The sequence below is a fragment of the Aethalodelphis obliquidens genome, unplaced genomic scaffold (genome assembly GCF_003676395.1).
Source record: "Aethalodelphis obliquidens isolate GAN/ISIS:26980383/991018 unplaced genomic scaffold, ASM367639v1 scaffold25, whole genome shotgun sequence".
NCBI classification, from domain to species: Eukaryota; Metazoa; Chordata; class Mammalia; order Artiodactyla; family Delphinidae; genus Aethalodelphis; species Aethalodelphis obliquidens.
In genome coordinates, this window is record NW_020837969.1 from 34526948 (window position 1) to 34547238 (window position 20291).

General features: G+C 38.8%; 1 protein-coding gene across 3 annotated transcripts in view; it reads left to right on the top strand.

The window, feature by feature from the left end:
* Positions 1-20291, top strand: part of PSD3 (pleckstrin and Sec7 domain containing 3) — a 565935-nt gene that overhangs the window by 394937 nt on the left and 150707 nt on the right. For all 3 annotated transcript variants that reach the window (XM_027122996.1, XM_027122997.1, XM_027122998.1), the window contains one exon: positions 12180-12223. In XM_027122996.1, the coding sequence (XP_026978797.1) occupies positions 12180-12223 (44 nt within the window). The remainder of the gene's footprint in view (positions 1-12179; positions 12224-20291) is intronic.

Below are 20291 nucleotides of genomic sequence, written 5' to 3' on the forward strand. Positions count from 1 at the left end.
TATGTCTTTTCAGTATATGTTAAAATTAGCGTTTTTGTTTTCTTCAGTAAATACCCAGAAGTGGGACCGCAGGATCATATGGCAGTTCTAGTTTTAATTTCTGTGAGAAACTCCATACTGTTCTCCATAGTGGCTGCACCAATTTACATTCCCACCAACAGTGTATAGGGGGTCCCTTTTCTCCACATCCTGGCCAACACTTGGTATTTCTTGTCTTTTTGATAACAGCCATTCTGACAGGTGTGAGGTGGTGTCTCATTTGGTTTTGATTTGCATTTCCTTGATGATTAGTGATATTGAGTATATTTTCATTTGCCTATTGGCCATCTGTATGTCTTCTTTGAAAAAATGTCTCTTCAGATCCCTTGCCCATATTTTAATTGAGTTTGTTTGTTTGTTTTTTGTGATCAAGTTGTGAGTTCTTTGTATATTTTGGATATTAACCCCTTATCAGACATACTGTTTGCAAATACTTTCTCTCATTCAGTTCATTGCTTTTTCATTCTGTTGATGATTTCCTTTGCTGTGCAGAAGCCTTTTAGTTTGAATAGTCTCACTTATTTATTTTTGCTTTTGTTGCCTTTGCTTTTTGTGTCAAATCCAAAAACTCATCACCAAGACCAATGTCAGGGAGTTTACTGCCTATGTTTTCTTCTAGGATTTTTATGGTTTCAGGTCTTACATTCAACTCTTTAATCCATTTTGAGTTAAATTTTGTATATGGTGTAAGATAGTGGTCCAGTTCCATTCTTTTGCATGTGGCTGTTCAGTTTTCCTAACACCATTTATTAAAGAGACTTTCCTTTCCCCGTTGTATAGTCAGGGCTCCTTTGTCATAAATCAATTGACCATATATGTGTGGACTTATTTCTGGCTCTCTCTTCTGTTCCATTGATCTGCATGTCTGTTTTTATGTCACTATCATACTGTTTTGATTACTATAGTTTTGTAATATATTTTGAAATCAGGGAGTGTAATGCCTCTAGCTTTTTTTGTCCTTTCTCAAAATTGCTTTTGCTATCCAGGGTCTTTTGTGCCTCCACACAAATTTTAGGATTGTTTTCTTCTATTTCTGTGAAAAAAATGCCACTGGAATTTTGATAGGGAGTGCATTGAATCTGTAGATTGCTTTGGGTAATATAGGACATTTTAATGATATTAATTCTTCCAATTCATGAACACAGAATATCTTTCCATTTATTTGGTCATCTTCAATGTTTTTCATCAGTGTCTTATAATTTTCAGTGCATAGGTTTTTCACTTTATTAAATTTATTCCTACATATTTTATTCTTGTTGATGAAATTATAAATGGGATTGTTTTCTTCATTTCTCTTTCTGATAGTTCATTATTAGTGTATAGAAATCAACAGATTTCTGTATATTGATTTCATATCCTGCAACTTAATTGAATTTTTAAGTTAGTTTTAGAAGTTTTTTTTGTGGAGTCTAAGTTTTTCTATACATAATATCATGTCATCTCCAAATAGTGACAATTTTACTTCTTCTTTTCCAATTTGAATGCCTTTTATTTCCCTCTCTTGCCTAATCGCTCTGGCCAGGATTTCCAATACTATGTTGAATAAAAGCAGTGAGAATGGGCATCCTTGTCTTGCTCCTGACATTAGAGCAGAAGCTTTCAGTTTTTTAATGTAAATTGATGCAGGCACTTTGGGTGTTAGCTGTGGGCTTCTCATATATGGCTTTTATTGTGTTGAGGGATATGTTTACAGTATTAACAAGGAGAAAAAAATTCTTTCTACTTAAGTTTTTGCTCAAAAAGGAGCTTAGTACAAATATCAAATCATTATGTTGTGCACCTGAACCTAATATAATGTTATATGTCAATCATGCCTCAATTTAGAAAAAGGAACTTAGTGGCTATTTTGTATTTAAATACATTTACATTTTGAATAATGTTATTTGAACTAGCATAGTTAGGAAAGTTTCCTTAAGACACAGCAGCCAGTCAAATGGGAGGTAATCATAAGGTGTAGAAAAGACACTTTAGGAGGAATATGCTCTGTAGAAATACTCATGACACCTTATTGACCAATTCTACCCTCAGAATGAATGAAATGAAACAATATGTGTGTGTGTGTGTGTGTGTGTGTGTGTGTGTGTATATATATATGTATGTAATAGTTTGGAGTACTGTGTCAGCATAAATGGTAATAAAGGGAACGTTTTTGTTCCCTTTCAGGTTTGGTTGAGTGCACCTCCAGAGCTGCTCACCAAATCTTTTGGTAGGTGTGCATATTTAGTATTATCTTTGGCTGCATCTCCCCCCCTTTGGTGATAAGGAAGGGTGGTTCCTATTTTAGCTCACAAAGATACATTTGACAGTAGGCAATCAGGCGAGCCCCACTTGCTGTTCCTCCCCCTTAGGGAATAATCAGTCTTCCTCCCTCTTTACCTTTTTCTTTTTCTTTTTTGCGGTACGCGGGCCTCTCACTCCTGTGGCCTCACCTGTCGCGGAGCACAGGCTCCGGACGTGCATGCTCAGCGGCCATGGCTCACAGGCCTAGCCGCTCCGTGGCATGTGGGATCCTCCCGGACCTGGGCACGAGCCCGTGTCCCCTGCATCAGCAGGCGGACTCTCAACCACTGCGCCACCAGGGAAGCCCCCTTTTTCATTTTTATATGTACAATTTAAAAATTACTTTTATTTCCTAATTTATAGAGTCATACCTGGGATTTGGGAGCAAATAGTGATGCTGCTAATCAATAACCATGGGGAAAAATAAGTGAGGGACACAGGAAAAGGGAGTAGGGACTAGGGAAAGAACTAGTTTGAGAATTTGACCAGGTGATTTCTAAGATCCTTTTGAAGTGGAATCATAGAATGGTAGATCTGGAAGGGGGTCAAAAAAGGTAACCTTATGCAACCCTCTCATAGCACATATTTAGAAAATGAAGGCCAGGTAAATGAAATTATTTGTCTTGAAAGGGCAAGTTCATGATTGTCGAACCCCCTCCTCCCCTCAAATTCTTAGATCCTGAGACTGGATCTGTTCTCTCTTCTATTAAATATTTGTCTAAAAATTACTTGTCATATGATGTCACATATTAGATACTATGTGTGAAAGTGCCTTGCACATTGATGGCAGGAAATAAAAAGTTGATTCTGCTAGCTAATTCTCCATTAGGTCAAGTTCAGTCAGGATTAGCAGTACGTTTTGTTATCCTTACATAAGAGGCCCCAGAAGGCAGAGTGGATTCTTCTACACCTAGCATAATGCCACTGTGGCCTATAGATGTACTCACAAGTGTTTGTTATGTGATGAATCATGCATATTAATTATACTTCAGATTCCCTTTCAGTAAGGCGAGTGCTTTTATGTTACTGTCGTGCTATCTGTTATGGTTTGGCGTTGGCTCATCTCTGCAGTAGAGTCAGACACTTAATGGTTAGATGTTTCTGCCATTGCTGGCTGGGTTGTAAGTGCGCCACAACCTGTGGTAAGTTAACGCTCCAGGACATAGATTTTGACCCTGTTTACATGGTGACTGGATCCAAAAAATAGATCTGACTATAGATGTGGGAAAAAGCCAAACTCAGAATAAGTTATTTATATTGAGCATGCTTTTGTCACCCTGAATGAGAGCTAAAGAGAGGAATGCCTGCAAGGTTGCTTGTTAATATGTGTTCTTTAATGTCGTGTTCTTTAAACTTGGGTACATGAAAACTTTCCACTGGATACAGGAATCGGTTTCCAGAAACTCATCTTTTATATGTTATTCTCCCTAAAATGGATCTACCTATGAATACTCTTGTGGTCAGAGTTTCAGGCTGTTTATCCTTTTTTACTTCTGGTTGACAATTGCCTTCTGCCACTTAAGAAAAAGAAAAAAAGAAGGCGGCGGCACAGTTCTCACCCATAACTTTATTTGGTATGTTGCACGGGTATAGCAACTTCCACGGGTAGAGGGGCAAACAAAGAGTCAATTCTAAATATTGGTTTTAGGGAAGCCCTCTTTAATGAGGTAGTAATGCAGTTTCTCAATATTATTTTAAGGTATAAGGAAGAAAATAAAAGTTGAGGGCCATTGATTTAAGATATTTTGAGTTTTTCTAACCAATTTGAAATTCATATGATAACTAGATTTATTAATTTTTTTAAATAAATTTATTTTTATTTTTGGCTGTGTTGGGTCATCATTCCTGCGTGTGGCCTCTCTCTAGTTGCAGCGAGCGGGGGCTACTCTTCGTTGTGGTGCATGGGCTTCTCATTGTGGTGGCTTCTCTTGTTGCAGAGCACCGGCTCTAGGCGCGCGTGCTCATTAGTTGTGGCTTGCAGGCTCCAGAGCGCACGCTCAGTAGTTGCAGTTCACGGGCTTAGCTGCTTCGTGGCATGTGGGATCTTCCCGGACCAGGGCTCAAACTCGTGTCCCCTGCACTGCCAGGCGGATTCTTAACCACTGCGCCACCAAGGAAGCCCCTAGATTTATTAATTTTTAACCAATGTCTTTTTCAAACACAGTCTTTCTCTGATAACATTTTCCAGAGTGTTGCATATTTAGTTCTATACTTAGAAGTCTGCTTGATCTGAATATCTGCATGAAGCAGCATTGCACTTGAACAAGATAGCCATGGCGTTGATGGTGTCATAATTCTTGGGTACAAATTTCACTGTGATCACTGTCAGTTTCACGAAGGGAAACTGGAAGTTGTGTTATCCCCTATACTTTTCCTAGTAATTCAAGGAGGACAGAGAAAGAAAAATCATTGGAGTTGAGAGATGATTGAACAAAAACACATGAATTTCATAGATTGCAAAATGTGCTTCTGGAGAGAAAGAGACTCATGGTTACCTGATGCATGGTAATAGGGAAAGCTTCAGAGAACCGTGTGTGGGCTGTCAAAGATGGTGCTAAGCTTTGAATAAAATTGCATTTTATCATCTCGATGAGAAGCAATTAAAAGTTGAAGAACAAAGACTTAAAAGTAAATTTAGACCAAGATACCTTGATCTCTGTAATTTAAGCAAGTTACTTTGCTTTCTCATTCTTAAAACTGATGAACTTCAACTTTGAGGAATCATTCTGTCCTCTTTAGTCTCAGTGGAGGTATTTGATTATTGTCTAGCTCCTGGGTTAAGTTGCAGGAATTTCAGTTTGAAGAAGACAGGTAACCTCACAAAGCAGTGATTTTTAACCAAGGGTTTGTATCAGAGTTATGTGTGGATCATTTGGAAATATTCATGTTTAGGTTCCTAATCTGTGAATCTGGTTCAGTAGATCTGGGATGGGACTCAGTGATCAATATTTTAAAAAGTTCATTGGCTCATTCTGGCACATACCCTCATACTTTCAGTTGAGAGCACTCTGGTAGACAACTGTGTTTTACCTGGGGACTGACTTTGGAAAAGTTTCTGGAAGTCACCCTGTGGGTATGATCATTCTTTATTCAGAAATCTGTCTTCCATTTATACCTCGTGTGTTAATTTCCTAGGGCTGCTGCAACAAATTACCACAAACTTGGTGTTCTAAAACAACAGGGATTTATTCTCTCACAACTTTGGGGGCCAGACGTCTGAAATCAAGGTGTGGAGAGTGCTGCGCTCCTCTAGAGGGTCTAGGGGAGGATGTCTTCCCTGGTTCTTCCAACCTCTGGTGGTTGCCAGCATTCCTTGTGTTGTGTCTGTATCACTTGTTTCTCTGTCCATCTTCCTGTTACCTTCTCTTCTGTCTTTGTTAAATCTCCCTCTGCTGCCTTCTTATAGGGACACCACTCAGCCCAGATGTTCTCTCCCATTCAAGATCATTAACTTAATTGTGTTTGCAAACTTTTTGTGGAATGCAGAAACATTTGCAGGTTCTGGGGTTTAGGACCTGGATGTCTTTTGGGGGTCCATTATTTAGCCTGAGACAGCTGGCTATCACCTCACTGCATATAATTTATATGGGCTGCTCTGGCCCATTGAGATTGATTTCGTCCCTTTCCCCACTTGTCTCCAGCTACCAATTCATGGCCACAGGGAAATGGAAGCCTTCTGTGACAGTGTTTACCCACAAATCTTGCTTTCTTGGACCTAGATCAGATAACCCCTCACATAGCTAGAGATAAATTATTTTACTAAGTTGTCAAATACACCTCCAATTTCAGCCATTTGTATGGCAAATACCTTTGGTCATAAGTGGAGTGGGAGTATACGATCAGTGCAGCAAACCATCATCCTCACTGACGAAGGCATCCCAAGCATGTGTCCCAGCAACGGTGGCTCTTGTTTAAAGCTCATCCTTAAGAAGAGAATATCACAGTGACCAGCATTACATGACTCGATTCCAGGAGAGGCACGAGCCTTCTTCCCTTTCACGTGAGCCTTGACCTAAGCCAGGCATTTACAATGCTGTCAAGTTTGGTTTTAGGAGAGAGAATGTAGTTAGCTGTAGTTAGCTGATAGGAAAGAATTTAGTTAGTTGAAAGGATAGAATGTACTTAGTTGAATGTAGTCACTTGATTTCTGAGAGAAATGTAATTTCTGAGTCAAACTTTATGAAAACTAGCTATAGCACCTTAAGAGAATTTTTTAAACAAGGGACTTCATTTTCCCCATCTACAAAAGGAAGAATTTATTTCATGACCTCTAAGGCCCCTTTCAGCTCTGAAATTCCATTTTGTTGTTTCTTGAGTTTTAACAGTTTGTCCTAAAAACACTATTACTAAAAGGCTTGTTCTTGTGCCATTAGTAGGCAGGTGCAAGATTGGTAGTAAAGATGATTTTAACCTGGAGCTTCCTTGATTGTGTGGTAGAAATATATGTAAAAGTATTTTGAATGGAACAATTGATAGAAAAATTTTGGCATTCCTAGGATTCTGACTTGGGCATGTTTTATATCACCATAAACTACCCATCCTTGGGCTTTATGTGTAGTGTTTCTGTACTCCAGTAATTAAATGTTTTATATCAATGGGGTTTACTAAGATTGAGAGTACACTTTCACTATTAGGCCTTCATGTACTAGTTAGTTCCTTTTTACGGAGTTTGTGATGCTTTGTGACACATGAATCTGAACTTCACAGGAGTTCACATGGGCCGAAGATAAACCCTTAGGTTCAGCCACATTTAAGGGATAAGATGAGGAAGATATGAGTAAGGAGAAGGATTGTCAAAGGAGATAGGAGAAAATTCAGGAAACTATGTATTGTGTCACAGAAAATAAGGAAGAATATATTCAATGTTTGAGAGTATTCAGTGCTGCTGAAGGTGAAGAGATACAGAACACTAGAGTGGCCTTGAACGAGGAAAGCTGATGAATTTGTTGTGATAAGTTTTAATGGAGGAACAGGGATGGAAACTAGATTGAAGAGAATAGATCAAGCAGAGATAAGAATTGCTGAAACTTCTCTCAGGAGAGGTTCTGAGGAACAAAGCGTGGCAACTAAATTGCAGAGATGGGGTTTGGAGAGACCTGCACAGGTTTGAAAGCTGATAGAGGGGAGCAGGTAAAGGAAGAGCTGTTACCCCAGAAAGGGAAGGTCAGGACCTGTGTTAGAGGCTTAGCCTGGCAGGCATGGACCACTCCTTCCCTTCCTGTCAGAAAGGAGGAAAGAACAGATGCCAATGCAGATACATTTTAGGGAAAATGGCAAAAAAGTTAAAAGAGACTCATGAATGAATGCTCTGCGGAAGTGTGAGATGTTAGTGTGTACTGTTGTTAATGTTCTCTATTAATGTTGAATTAGTCACCTACCAGGAGCTCAGGAGGTCTGCACTTGCGGCCAGTCAGTGCCACCCCTCTGTAATAGATACCCCAGCCCCCTTGACTGCAGGGAAGGGCCGAATCATACCTCCTCATCTCCCAGGCACATGGATTGATCAGTGGGGAGGACAGGTGACCTACATCATACCAGTTGGAATCTTTTCAAACTGGAGCTGGGAGAAAAGAACTGTGGGTTTCTCTTATTCAGAGATACAAAGATGTGAATGGGTGCTGTTGATATGGACATGTTTATTGTTTCTTGTGTAGCAAAGAAACAGGGAGTGGGGATGTTTGGGATGGAAAGAGAAGAGTTGAAAGTAGAGGGGGCAGAGTTTATGTTTTTTTCCCAATTTTATTGAGAAATGGTTGACAAGGGGGTAGAATTTTAAATTCCTGTGTCCCTGTGGCCAGCTCCATCTGGATCTTTTTTATGGTTTGGCTACATAAACGTTAGGTCCCCCTTACCCTTAAGGTAGAGTTTAGATTTTTGAATTTGAAACTAAAGAAACCTTAACTAATATAATGTGAAGTCAGAATAGGATTGGTCAAGAGTTACAGTGTTTCTTTTCAGGTACAACAGAAAGGCCATGGGACAAAGAAGTGGAAAGTACCATCAAGACTGGTTGAGGTGATGGGCTGCCTGGGAAAGGATGTGAGGACTGTTGGCTGGAGATGAGGGGGAATCAAGGGACTTCAGTTCCTAACGAAGTGAAGTAGATACAAGGGTAGGCAGTTGTGATCAGGGTATATGAGTGTTGGATGCATTTGCAAAGCAAATTTTCCTTTTTTAAGAGAAATAATGGACTATCATAAAGCACTAAAAAGATTCAGGAAAATCCCTTTGTAATTTTTTCATTGAAAAGGATAAGGCTAACATCCCGTGTTTAGATTTGTTGCGTTATTTACACAAAGAGGACTTGACCTACAATATAGCAAGTTTGTTGAATTTTACAAGACCCTTTATAATAGAGTTTGTTGTGTGATGTGCAGCTGACAGGGAAACAAGAATCTTCTCATTTGAAACTCAGTTCTTTCTTCAAGAAAATATTCTCACAGGCAAAAAATTTGAAAAAAAAAAAAAGATCTAGGGCAGAATTGAATTTATTGGAAAATTTCTAGTTGCTTAGGTATCATTTTCTACCTTTATGAACAGGTAGTTTTTTAATCTTTACCATATTGTTAAATTACTCTGGTTAGTATTGAGAGTGATAGTGTATAAAAAACCTTTAGGGCTTCCCTGGTGGCGCAGTGGTTGGGAGTCCGCCTGCCGATGCAGGGGACACGGGTTCGTGACCCGGTCCGGGGGGATCTCACATGCCGCGGAGCGGCTGGGCCCGTGAGCCATGGCCGCTGAGCCTGCGCGTCCGGAGCCTGTGCTCCGCAACGGGAGAGGCCACAACAGTGAGAGGCCCACGTACTGCAAAAAAAAAAAAAAAAAAAACCTTTAATGGTCTGTCTCTTCTGAAAAGCCCACTATTACTTGTGGGTTCAGGACGGCTCCTACAAGGAATAGAATTAATGTAAAGACGCTTATCAGCAAGAGTCTCCTGAGGCTGGAGCTAGACATTGACTCTGCACTTCTGTACATGCAGACTCAAGAGACATTAGCTATATAATAGGTTGTCCTAGTTCTTGAGTGAATTTGAGTTCTTCAAAAAGAACATCCAATTTATAGCATGGTCTTTGTGCCTTGATTTACCCCTTATTTTCTTTTGATGTTTTACCATTTCTGTATTTGAGGACACGTTTTACCATACCCTGATAATGATGAAATGTGTCCTAAATTTTATTAGCTCCCATAATTATACAGTAGGTAAACTGACTACTGTAGCCACACTGAAGAACTCCCATGGAGTCTGTCAAGACACTGGCTAAAGATACATGTATCGCATCTTAAATAATATAAAATCTGTAACTAAGCATCTTTGTCCTGAATTGGGACGTGCTTTGCTAGAAAGGGAGTTCACTAGCTGGATGCAGTCTTTTTGATCACACACATGTAGACTTCCTCTCACACTTAGAAGATAGATCTACAAGGCAGTTCTGCCTCTGCTCTGCTGTGCTGCCTGGGAAATGTTATGAACTTACCATTTCCTCATGTGAAAGATGAGGGGTTGGATGGCATCTGATCCCCCTTTTCCCATCTCAGAGTGAATGAGATGAGTCTCATAAGTCCAAATCCTTCTTTAAAGAAAAATGTTCCAACTGCATCATGTTATTAGACCCATAGTCCTCTCTTCAACGCAATTTGCTGTTATATCTTAGAGATGCACTTGTGTTTTCTTTATAACATCTCACTCAAAAGTAAGAAACTAGAGGTGTGGGTAGCATTTTCTTGGATTAGCTGTAGTGGAACAACGTGATTACAAGGAGCTTACACGTGACGCCAGAACTGGGAGGTGTGGTGGGGCAGTCTTCTGCTGCCTGGACGGAGCCTTAGAGGCTCCAAGGAAGCTTTCTGTCTGCTGCACCACCGCACCCGGCAGTGCGGCACTCACCAACTGTAAAGCAGAGTCAGGAGGTGGGACCCATAAAAGCTGCTTAATCCATTCCTCTGTCCATGGACACCTAGCTTGCTTCCAGGACCTGGCTATTGTGAATAGTGCTGCAGTGAACACTGGAGTGCATGTGGCTTTTTTTTTTTTAATTTTTTTAAACATCTCTATTGGAGTATAATTGCTTTACAATAGTGTGTTAGTTTCTGCTGTATAACACAGTGAATCAGCTGTACATATACATATATCCTCATATCCCCGCCCTCTTGCGTCTCCCTCCCACCCTCCCTATCCCACCCCTCTAGGTGGTCACAGAGCACCAAGCTGATCTCCCTGTGCTATGCAGCTGCTTCCCACTAGCTATCTGTTTTACATTTGGTAGTGTATATAAGTCCATGCCACTCTCTCACTTTGTCCCAGCTTACCCTTCCTCCTCCCCATGTCCTCAAGTCCATTTTCTACGTCTGCATCTTTATTCCTGTCCTGCCCCTAGGGTCTTCAGAACCATTTTTTTTCCTTTAGATTCCATATATATGCATTAGCATACAGTATTTGTTTTTCTCTTTCTGACTTACTTGACTCTGTATGACAGACTCTGGGTCCATCCACCTCACTACAAATAACTCAATTTTGTTTCTTTTTATGGCTGAGTAATATTCCATTGTATATATGTGCCACATCTTCTTTATCCATTCATCTATCGGTGGACATTTAGGTTGCTTCCATGTTCTGGCTATTGTGAATAGTGCTGCAGTGAACATTTTGGTAAATGACTCTTTCTGAATTATGGTCTTCTCAGGGTATATGCCAAGTAGTGGGATTGCTGGGTCGTATGGTAGTTCTATTTTTAGTTTTTTAAGGAACCTCCATACTGTTCCCCATAGTGGCTGTATCAATTTACGTTCCCACCAACAGTGCAAGAGGGTTCCCTTTTCTCCACACCCTCTCCAGCATTTAATGTTTGTAGATTTTTCGATGATGGCCATTCTGATACAATGGAATATTACGCAGCCATAAAAGGAATGAAATTGGGTCATTTGTAGAGATGTGGATGGACCTAGAGACTGTCATACAGAGTGAAATCAGAAGGAGAAAGACAAATATCGTATATTAACGCATATATGTGGAATCTAAAAGAGTGGTACAGATGAACCTATTTGCAAAGCAGAAATAGAGACACAGATGTAGAAAACAAACATATGGACCCCGAGGGTAGGAAAGGGAGGGTGGGATGAATTGGGAGATTGGGATTGACATATATACACTACTGTGTACAAAATAGGTAACTAATGAGAATGTGCTGTACAGCACAGGGAACTCAGTGCTCTGTGGTGATCTAAATGGGAAGGAAATCCAACAAAGAGGGCATATACATGTACATATAGCTGATTCACTTGACTGTACAGCAGAAACTAACACACCATTGTAAAGCAACTTTATCCCAATAAAAAAACAAAACAAAACAAAAAGCTGTTTAAGTCATTGGCATAGAAACTCTGAAATTATTCTGAGATAGTCTCCCATAATTGGGCTTCAGTCTCCTTTCCATGTGTCTTACTCATTAAGTTGTTATGAAAACAGTTATATTTATTCCATTAATGAAAAGGTATGAATATTGAAATTTCCAAAGCAATGAAACTATAAGACCATATTTTGAATAAGAAAAATAGAGTACATGGTCTAATTTTAATCATGTCCTATATTTTACTGTGGTAAAATGTAGTACAGTGTTGTGTATCTTACAAATGACGTTTTTTACTTCATGAAAAGTCTCTCTCTTTCACAGAGCTCTACCTGCCCTGTGCTCCTTAGCCTCACCTGTGTTTTCTTCATTTCTGCAGTACCAATAGGATGACCCACAAGGGCCCTGGGAGTTGCTTGCTGACTCACTCAAGCCTTTTGGCTTTGGTCATTTGCTGAACGCAAAATGTGAAACAGGGTGAAAAGAATAATTCCATCTTGTTTTCTCTCTTTACAGGCTCTGTACAACTCAATCAAGAATGAGAAGCTTGAATGGGCAGTGTAAGTATGCTGCATGTCAGCCATTTAGTAAATGAACTACTTGCTCTTTTCTTACTGTCTTTCTTTGTGCCTTAGCGGTGACCCTGGAGAAGGATTAATTGCACCAACTGTTCTCATTTTACACCAGTGTCTTACCTACTTTGTATAAGACACATAAACCCTGAGTATCCCATGTCTTTTTCTTGGTACCCAGCATGCTCCTATTCTTATTTTAAGCTGTTTGCTATGCTTGTATGCAATCAATTATCTTTTTATAAAAAATAGCATTCAAAAAGAAAATATGGTAAAATTACATAAATTCCAGAATCTAAGACAGATGATTTGGGTACCATACACTGATTCTGATTATCTCCTTCTTATCATTATAGCAAGGTTTTCTAATCCTGTTTCCTGTGACACTAATTATACCAGGATATTGATAGATAAGCTTAAGAAATGATGGATTAAATGAAGCTAATTTTTTTTTTAACTGTAGAACTTCCAGGAGCTTGTACAGTGCTGATGTTTATTGTCAATCTGTAAGAGAGAAATAGAATTTGCAATGTTTCCTGAACCTATTTTGACAGTAAAATGTAAGGTTTCAAGGTACATACTTTGGGGGAGATAGTATTACAGATAAATTATAACTAACTCTATGTAGACCAAGAAAACCACCCTTGTTAAATTTCTACTAATCAATATAGCAGTTAAGAATTTAATTTTTTAGAAATTGTTAGAGCAGAATCTTTACTAAATTTTTAATCCAGTTATCAAGAAAATTAGAGCCAAATATGTTTTTAAATTAGAACTACATGTGAATTTTATTTTTGATTTTCACTGATATTAAGCTTTCATAAATATTTTTCTGACATGTTACCTAACATAGCCATCTACAGTGAACTTAGGTTTACAAATCATAACTTGGGGGAATAAATCTTATTCTTTCATAATGCACACTGTGGAAAAATGGTTTACCAGTTGACTAGATCTTACATATAACATGCTAGAATGAATTAAAAAATACCAATACCACTTAAATTGTTTGACTAATTGTAAGGGAATGTGGTACTATTTTAAATTGGGGATTCAAAGTATGAGACTGTAATATTTGCAAGTATATGTGATGGCCTATGTTTCTGTGTATGTATATCACCAGACTCAAGTAGAGATAGTGTATCATTTCAAGGAAAACTCATTAAAATTAATATGAATTCATGGCCTGAGGTCCAAAGCGATTATTTTTGGACTTATTTCTCATGAATGAAAGTGAGTTTCCTAGAAAAATTTCATAAATGATATACTTAGACCCTTGCTGAAATATGAAAGGCGTATCTTGACCTATGCAGGATGTCTACTCTCGAAAAAATTAATAGAATGAAATAATTGTAAATATATTCATATTGTGAGAGAGAATATTTTGATGATTCTTTTATAAATTTATTTCTAAAAGCAAATAAATATACTCCTGAGGATCTGTTTTGTAAATCTAGATTTTTGATATATTGAATTTGCTACATTAGGTTTTATTTACATTTATATATAGTGGCAATTCGGTATAAGAAAGCTTTATCTTGGGCCCTATCCATGGATGAGGGTGGATGTTTACCCAAGAACTGGATTCTTCTTTGGCCCTCTTGTCAGGTCAACAGGGCATTGTGTTCAAGAGCCCAGATTTCAAGAGTAAGACAGATTTGGGTTTGAATTCGAGCTCTGCTGTGTACCAGCTGGACCACTGGCCATGTGATCCTTGAGGCCTCAGTTTCCTCTTCAGGATGACACTGTGAAATATTCTAAAACAATAAGCATAAAGCAAGTTACCTCTCAAATGGTAACTAATATTGTAGCTTTTAAAGCTCAGATTTCTATTTTATTTGTCATTTCCCTTTTTATTTCTCTCTTGTTCATACGGTTTCCTATCCACATTTATTCATCACCTACCAAGAATAAGGCAATACAGTAATTTATCATATAATTAACTTTCTTCTCGTATAAAATGAAGCGATTGGAAGAAATGATCACAGCTGTCCTTTTCAGTTTTAATATTCTGTGAATTTTGAAACGTTACGACGTATCAGTATTTCTCAAGCTGGCTCCTTGTCTAGACACACTGCTGTTATCTAGAGGATATAAAACAAAAAGGGTTTATGGGTCAGTGTGATGGACTCTTTGAATTTCTTCAGTAGATAAAGGGCCAATATCCTAACCTTTTTGATCCCTGAGTCCTGTTTTGATAATGAAGTACCTTTCAACAGCTAATAAAACTAGTGTTCCCTAGAACAGTGGTCCCCAACCTTTTTGGCACCAGGGACCGGTTTTGTGGAAGACAGTTTTTCCATGGATGGGGGCAGAGGGGGGTGGGGAGGGATGGCTCAGGTGGCAGTGCAAGCGGTGGGGAGCCGTGGGGAGTGATGGGGAGCGGCAGATGAAGCTTCCCTCACTCTCCCGCCACTCACCTCCTGCTGTGAGGCCCGGTTCCTAATAGGCTGCGGACTGGTATCCCCAGGGGTTGGGGACCCCTGCCCTAGAACACACTTTAGAAAACCCTGCTGTCCATATATCAACTTATGTGATCTTCAGATCAAGAGCTAAGCTTTTTCATTCATAAGTAAGTATATATGCATGTGTGTAACTGTATGTAATACTGTGCTCCCCCAGTTTTCCTTGTATCTCTCCAGTCACACCTTCTCTGATTCATTTTCCTCCTATTAGCCATTAATGTTAGTATTTCCCGAAGATTAGCACTTAGAATTGTCTTTTCACTAAAGTCCCATTCTCATCAGTCTCATTCAGTCTTAAGAGTTCATCTGCCATATCTAAAAATTCTTACCTTATATGCAGCTCTGCCCTCTTTCCCAGATTTCAGTTCAACATTTGCATTTTTCTGCAGGACATTTCCTCTGCACTCAGCACTCATCATCTGTCTCTAGACTTCGTCACATGTTCTCCACTTCTATTAATGGCACCAGTATTTCCTAGATTCTGGGCTCCCATCATCCTTGAACCTCTCTGGCCCCTCGTTCGCTCCTGCGGAACTGGCCCCACCAGCAGCCCCACACCATTCCTGCTGCGGCACTCCGAGTTCAGACATCCCTGCTTCTGCCTCCTGACTGTCTCCGCCTCCAGCCTCTTTCCTCTACTTTAACCTGTTTTGAAGCCCTCCTCTGCTCTAAAATGTCATTAAGCTCTGCACATTGTGCCAGTAATCTATTTTATTCCCCGTACTTGTCTTCACACACCCTGTATGTCAACAAAGCTGCCACTAGATGCCATTCCCTGCACTTGCCCCATGGCTTCTGGCTTTTTGGACAGTGCTCATAAAGTAACCTCTGCTTAGAATCTACATCCCTGCCATTCTTTACAGCCCAGCTCATAACATGCTCCATGAATTCTTTCCTGATCTTACCAACCAGAAATAATCTCAGCCTTTAAACATCCACTTTACTTTATCTGATGACACAGTGATTTCTATTCTCAGTTATAGTTATTGATAGGAATGTTCCATTAAGACTGTAAGCTTAAGGAAGTTATACATGTCTGGATTTGTCCCTTTATATCCTCCTTTGAGGCGCATAGTGCTTATATGTAATGAAGTCTATATAAAAGTCTATAGAAAGAATAATAGCAACAGTGCAAGGAACTGCATTTCCTGAGAGATTTTCTACAGTTGTGTAAGTTTAGATAATAGTTACAGGAAAGGGGTTGCTACTTCAAAGTTTGTAGGATTTCGTAGTATATACTTGCATGGGGGAGATCTTGATATTGATTTATTTTATTTTTACTGAAGTATACTTGATGTACAATGTTATGTACATTACAGGTGTGCAGTATAGTGAGTCACAGTTTTTTTTTTTGTTTTTTTTTTTTATGATGTCCCAACATCTTTCTTTTTTTTTTTTTTTTAACATCTTTATTGGAGTATAATTGCTTTACAATGGTATGTTAGTTTCAGCTTCACAACAAAATGAATCAGTTATATATATACATATATTCCCATATCTCTTCCCGCTTGCGTCTCCCTCCCTCCCACCCTCCCTATCCCACCCCTCCAGGCGGTCACAAAGCACCGAGCTGATCTCCCTGTGCTATGCGGCTGCTTCCCACTAGCTATCTACCTTATGTTTGGTAGTGTATATATGTCCATGCCTCTTTATCGCTTTGTCACCGTTTACACTTCCCCCTCCCCATAGCCTCAAGTCCATTCTCTAGTAAGTCTGTGTCTTTATTCCTGTTTCACCCCTAGGTTTTTCATGACATTTTTTTTTTAAAGGGTATACTCCATTTATAGTTATTATAAAATATTGGCTATATTCCCCATGTTGTACAATATACCCTTGTAGCTTATTTTATACCTAATAGTTTGTACCTCTTAATCCCCTCCCCCTATATTGCCCCTCCCCCCTTCCCTCTCCCCGCTGGTAACCACTGGTTTGTTCTCTACATCTATGGGTCTGCTGCTTTCTTGCTGTATTCACTAGTTTGTTATATTTTTTAGATTCCACATATAATTGATATCATACAGTATTTTTCTTTCTCTAACATATTTCACTTAGCATAATATAATGCCCTCCAAGTCCATCCATGTTTCTGCAAATGGCAAAATTTCATTCGTTTTTATGGCTGAGTAGTATTCCATTGTATAAATACACCATATCTGTTTTTATCCATTCATCTGTTGATGGACACTTAGGTTGCTTCCATATCTTGGCAATTGTAAAAAATGCTGCTATGAACATTGGGATGCATGTATCTTTTCGAATTAATGTTTTTGTTTCTTTCAGATACTTACCCAGCAGTGGAATTGCTGGATCATATGGGAGTTCTATTTTTCGTTTTGTGAGAAACCTCCATGCTATTTTCCACAGTGACTGCACCAATTTACATTCCCATACACAGTGTATGAGGGTTCCCTTTTCTCCACATCCTCACCAACATTGGTTATTTGTGTTCTTTTTGATGATAACCATTCTGACAGGTGTGAGGTGATATCTCATCATGGTTGTGATTTTGCATTTCCCTTACGATTAGTGATGCTGGGCATCTTTCCATGTGTCTGTTGGCCATCTGCATGTCCTCTTTGTAAAAATGTCCTTCAGGTCTTTGGCCCATTTTTTAATCCAGTTGTGTGTTCTTTTGATGTTGAGTTGCATGAGCTGTCTGTATATGTTGGGTATTAACCCCTTATTGGTTATATCATTTGCAAATATTTTCTCCCTTTCAGTAGATTGTCTTTTCGTTTTCTCAGTGGTTTCCTTTGCTATGCAAAAGCTTTTAAAGTTAAGGGGCCCATTTGTTTAATGATGTTTTTCTTTCCTTTAGGACCAGATCCAAAAAAATATTGCCACAATTCATGTCAAAGAGTGTTCTGCCTATGTTTTCTTCTAGGAGTTTTATAGTATCCAGTCTTACATTGAGGTCTTTAATCCATGTTGAGTTTATTTTTGTATGTGGTGTTAGAGAATGTTCTAACTTCATTTTTTTACAGGTAGCTGTCCAGTTTTCCCAGCACCACGTATTAAAGGGACTATCTTTTCTCCATTGTATATAGTCTTGCCTCCTTTGTTATAGATTAATTGACCATAAGTGTGTGGTTTTATTTCTGGGCTCTCTATCCTGTTCCATTGATCTGTGCATCTGTTTTTGTGCTAGTACCATACTGTTTCGATTACTGTAGCTTTGTAGTATAGTCTGAAGACAGGCAGTGTGATTTCCCCAATTCTCTTCTTCTTTCTCAAGATTGTTTTGACTATTCGGGGTCTTTTGTGTTTCCATATAAATTTTGAAATTTTTTCTAGTTCTGTGAAAAAAATGCCATTCGTATTTTGACAGGGATTGCATTGAATCTGTATGGTCATTTTAACAATATTAATTCTTCCAATCCAAGAACATGGTATATCTTTCCATCTGTTTGAGTCATCTTCAGTTCCTTTCATCTGTGTTATATGGTTTTCCAAATACAGGTCTTTTACCTCTTATGTTCCTTATTCTTTTTTTCCTTTCTTTCTTTCTTATTAGTCATCCATTTTATACACATCAGTGTATGCATGTCAATCCCAATTGCCCAATTCATCACACCAACAGCCCCCCCTCCCGCCTCTTTCCCCGCTTGGTGTCCATACGTTTGTTCTCTACATCTGTGTCTCAATTTCTGCTCTGCAAATTGGTTCATCTGTACCATTTTTCTAGGTTCCATATATATGCATTAATATACGATATTTGTTTTTCTCTTTCTGACTTACTTGACTCTGTATGATAGTCTCTAGATCCAACCACGTCTCTACAAATGACCCAAATTCGTTCCTTTTTATGGCTGAGTAATATTCCATTGTATATATGTACCCCATCTTCTTTATCCATTCGTCTGTCGATGGGCATTTAGGTTGCTTCCATGACCTGGCTATTGTAAATAGTGCTGCAATGAACATTGGGGTGCATGTGTCATTTTGAATTATGGTTTTCTCTGGGTATATGCCCAGTAGTGGGATTGCTGGGTCATACAGTAATTCTATTTTTAGTTTTTTAAGGAACTTCCATACTGTTCTCCATACTGGCTGTATCCATTTACATTCCCACTAACAGTGCAAGAGGGTTCCCTTTTCTCCACACCCTCTCCAGGATTTGTTGTTTGTAGATTTTCTGATGATTCGCATTCTAACTGGTGTGAGGTGATACCTGATTGTAGTTTTGATTTGCATTTCTCTAATAATTAGTGATGTTGAGTAGCTTTTCATGTGCTTCTTGGCCATCTGTATGTCTTCTTTGGAGAAATGTCTATTTAGGTCTTCTGCCCATTTGTGGATTGGGTTGTTTGTTTTTTTAATATTGAGCTGCATGAACTGCTTGTATATTTTGGAGATTAATCCTTTGCCTGTTGATTCGTTTGCAAATATTTTCTCGCATTCTGAGGGTCGTCTTTTCATCTTGTTTACGGTTTCCTTTGCTGTGCAAAAACTTCAAAGTTTCATTAGGTCCCATTTATTTTTGGTTTTATTTCCATTACTCTAGGAGGTGGGTCAAAAAACATCTTGCTGTGATATATGTCATAGAGTGTTCTTCCTATGTTTTCCTCTAGGAGTTTCATAGTGTCTGCTCCTACATTTAGGTCTCTAATCCACTTTGAGTTTATTTTTGTGTATGGTGTTAGGGAGTGTTCTAATTTCATTCTTTTACATGTAGCTGTCCAGTTTTCCCAGCACCACTTATTGAAGAGACTGTCTTTTCTCCATTTTATATCCTTGCCTCCTTTGTCATAGATTAGTTGACCATAGGTGCGTAGGTTTATCTCTGGGCTTTCTGTCTTGCTCGATTGATCTATGTTTCTGTTTTTCTGCCAGTACCATATTGTCTTGATTACTGTAGCTTTATAGTATAGTCTGAAGTCAGGGAGTCTGATTCCTCCAGCTCTTTTTTTTTCCCTCAAGACTGCTTTGGCTATTTGGGATCTTTTGTGTCTCCATACAGATTTTAAGATTTTTTTGTTCTAGTTCTGTAAAAAATGACATTGGTAATTTGATAAGGATTGCATTGAATCTGTAGATTGCTTTGGGTAGTAGAGTCATTTTCAAAATATTGATTCTTCCAATCCAAGAACATGGTATATCTCTCCATCTGTTGGTGTCATCTAAATTTCTTTGAGCAGTGTCTTATAGTTTTCTGCATACAGCTCTTTTCTGTCCCTGGGTAGGTTTATTCCTAGGTATTTTATTCTTTTTCTTGCAATGGTAAATGGGAGTGTTCCCTTAATTTCACTTTCAGATTTTTCATCATTAGTGTATAGGAATGCAACAGATTTCTGTGCATTAATTTTGTATCGTGCAACTTTACCAAATTCATTGATTAGCTCTAGTAGTTTTCTGGTGGCATCTTTAGGATTCTCTATGTATAGTATCATGTCATCTGCAAACAGTGACAGTTTCACTTCTTTTCCAATTTGTATACCTTTTATTTCTTTTTCTTCACTGATGGCTATGGCTAGGACTTCCAAAACTATGTTGAATAATAGTGGCAAGAGTGGACATCCTTGCCTTGTTCCTGATCTTAGAGGAAATGCTTTCAGTTTTTCACCATTGAGAATGATGTTTGCTGTGGGTTT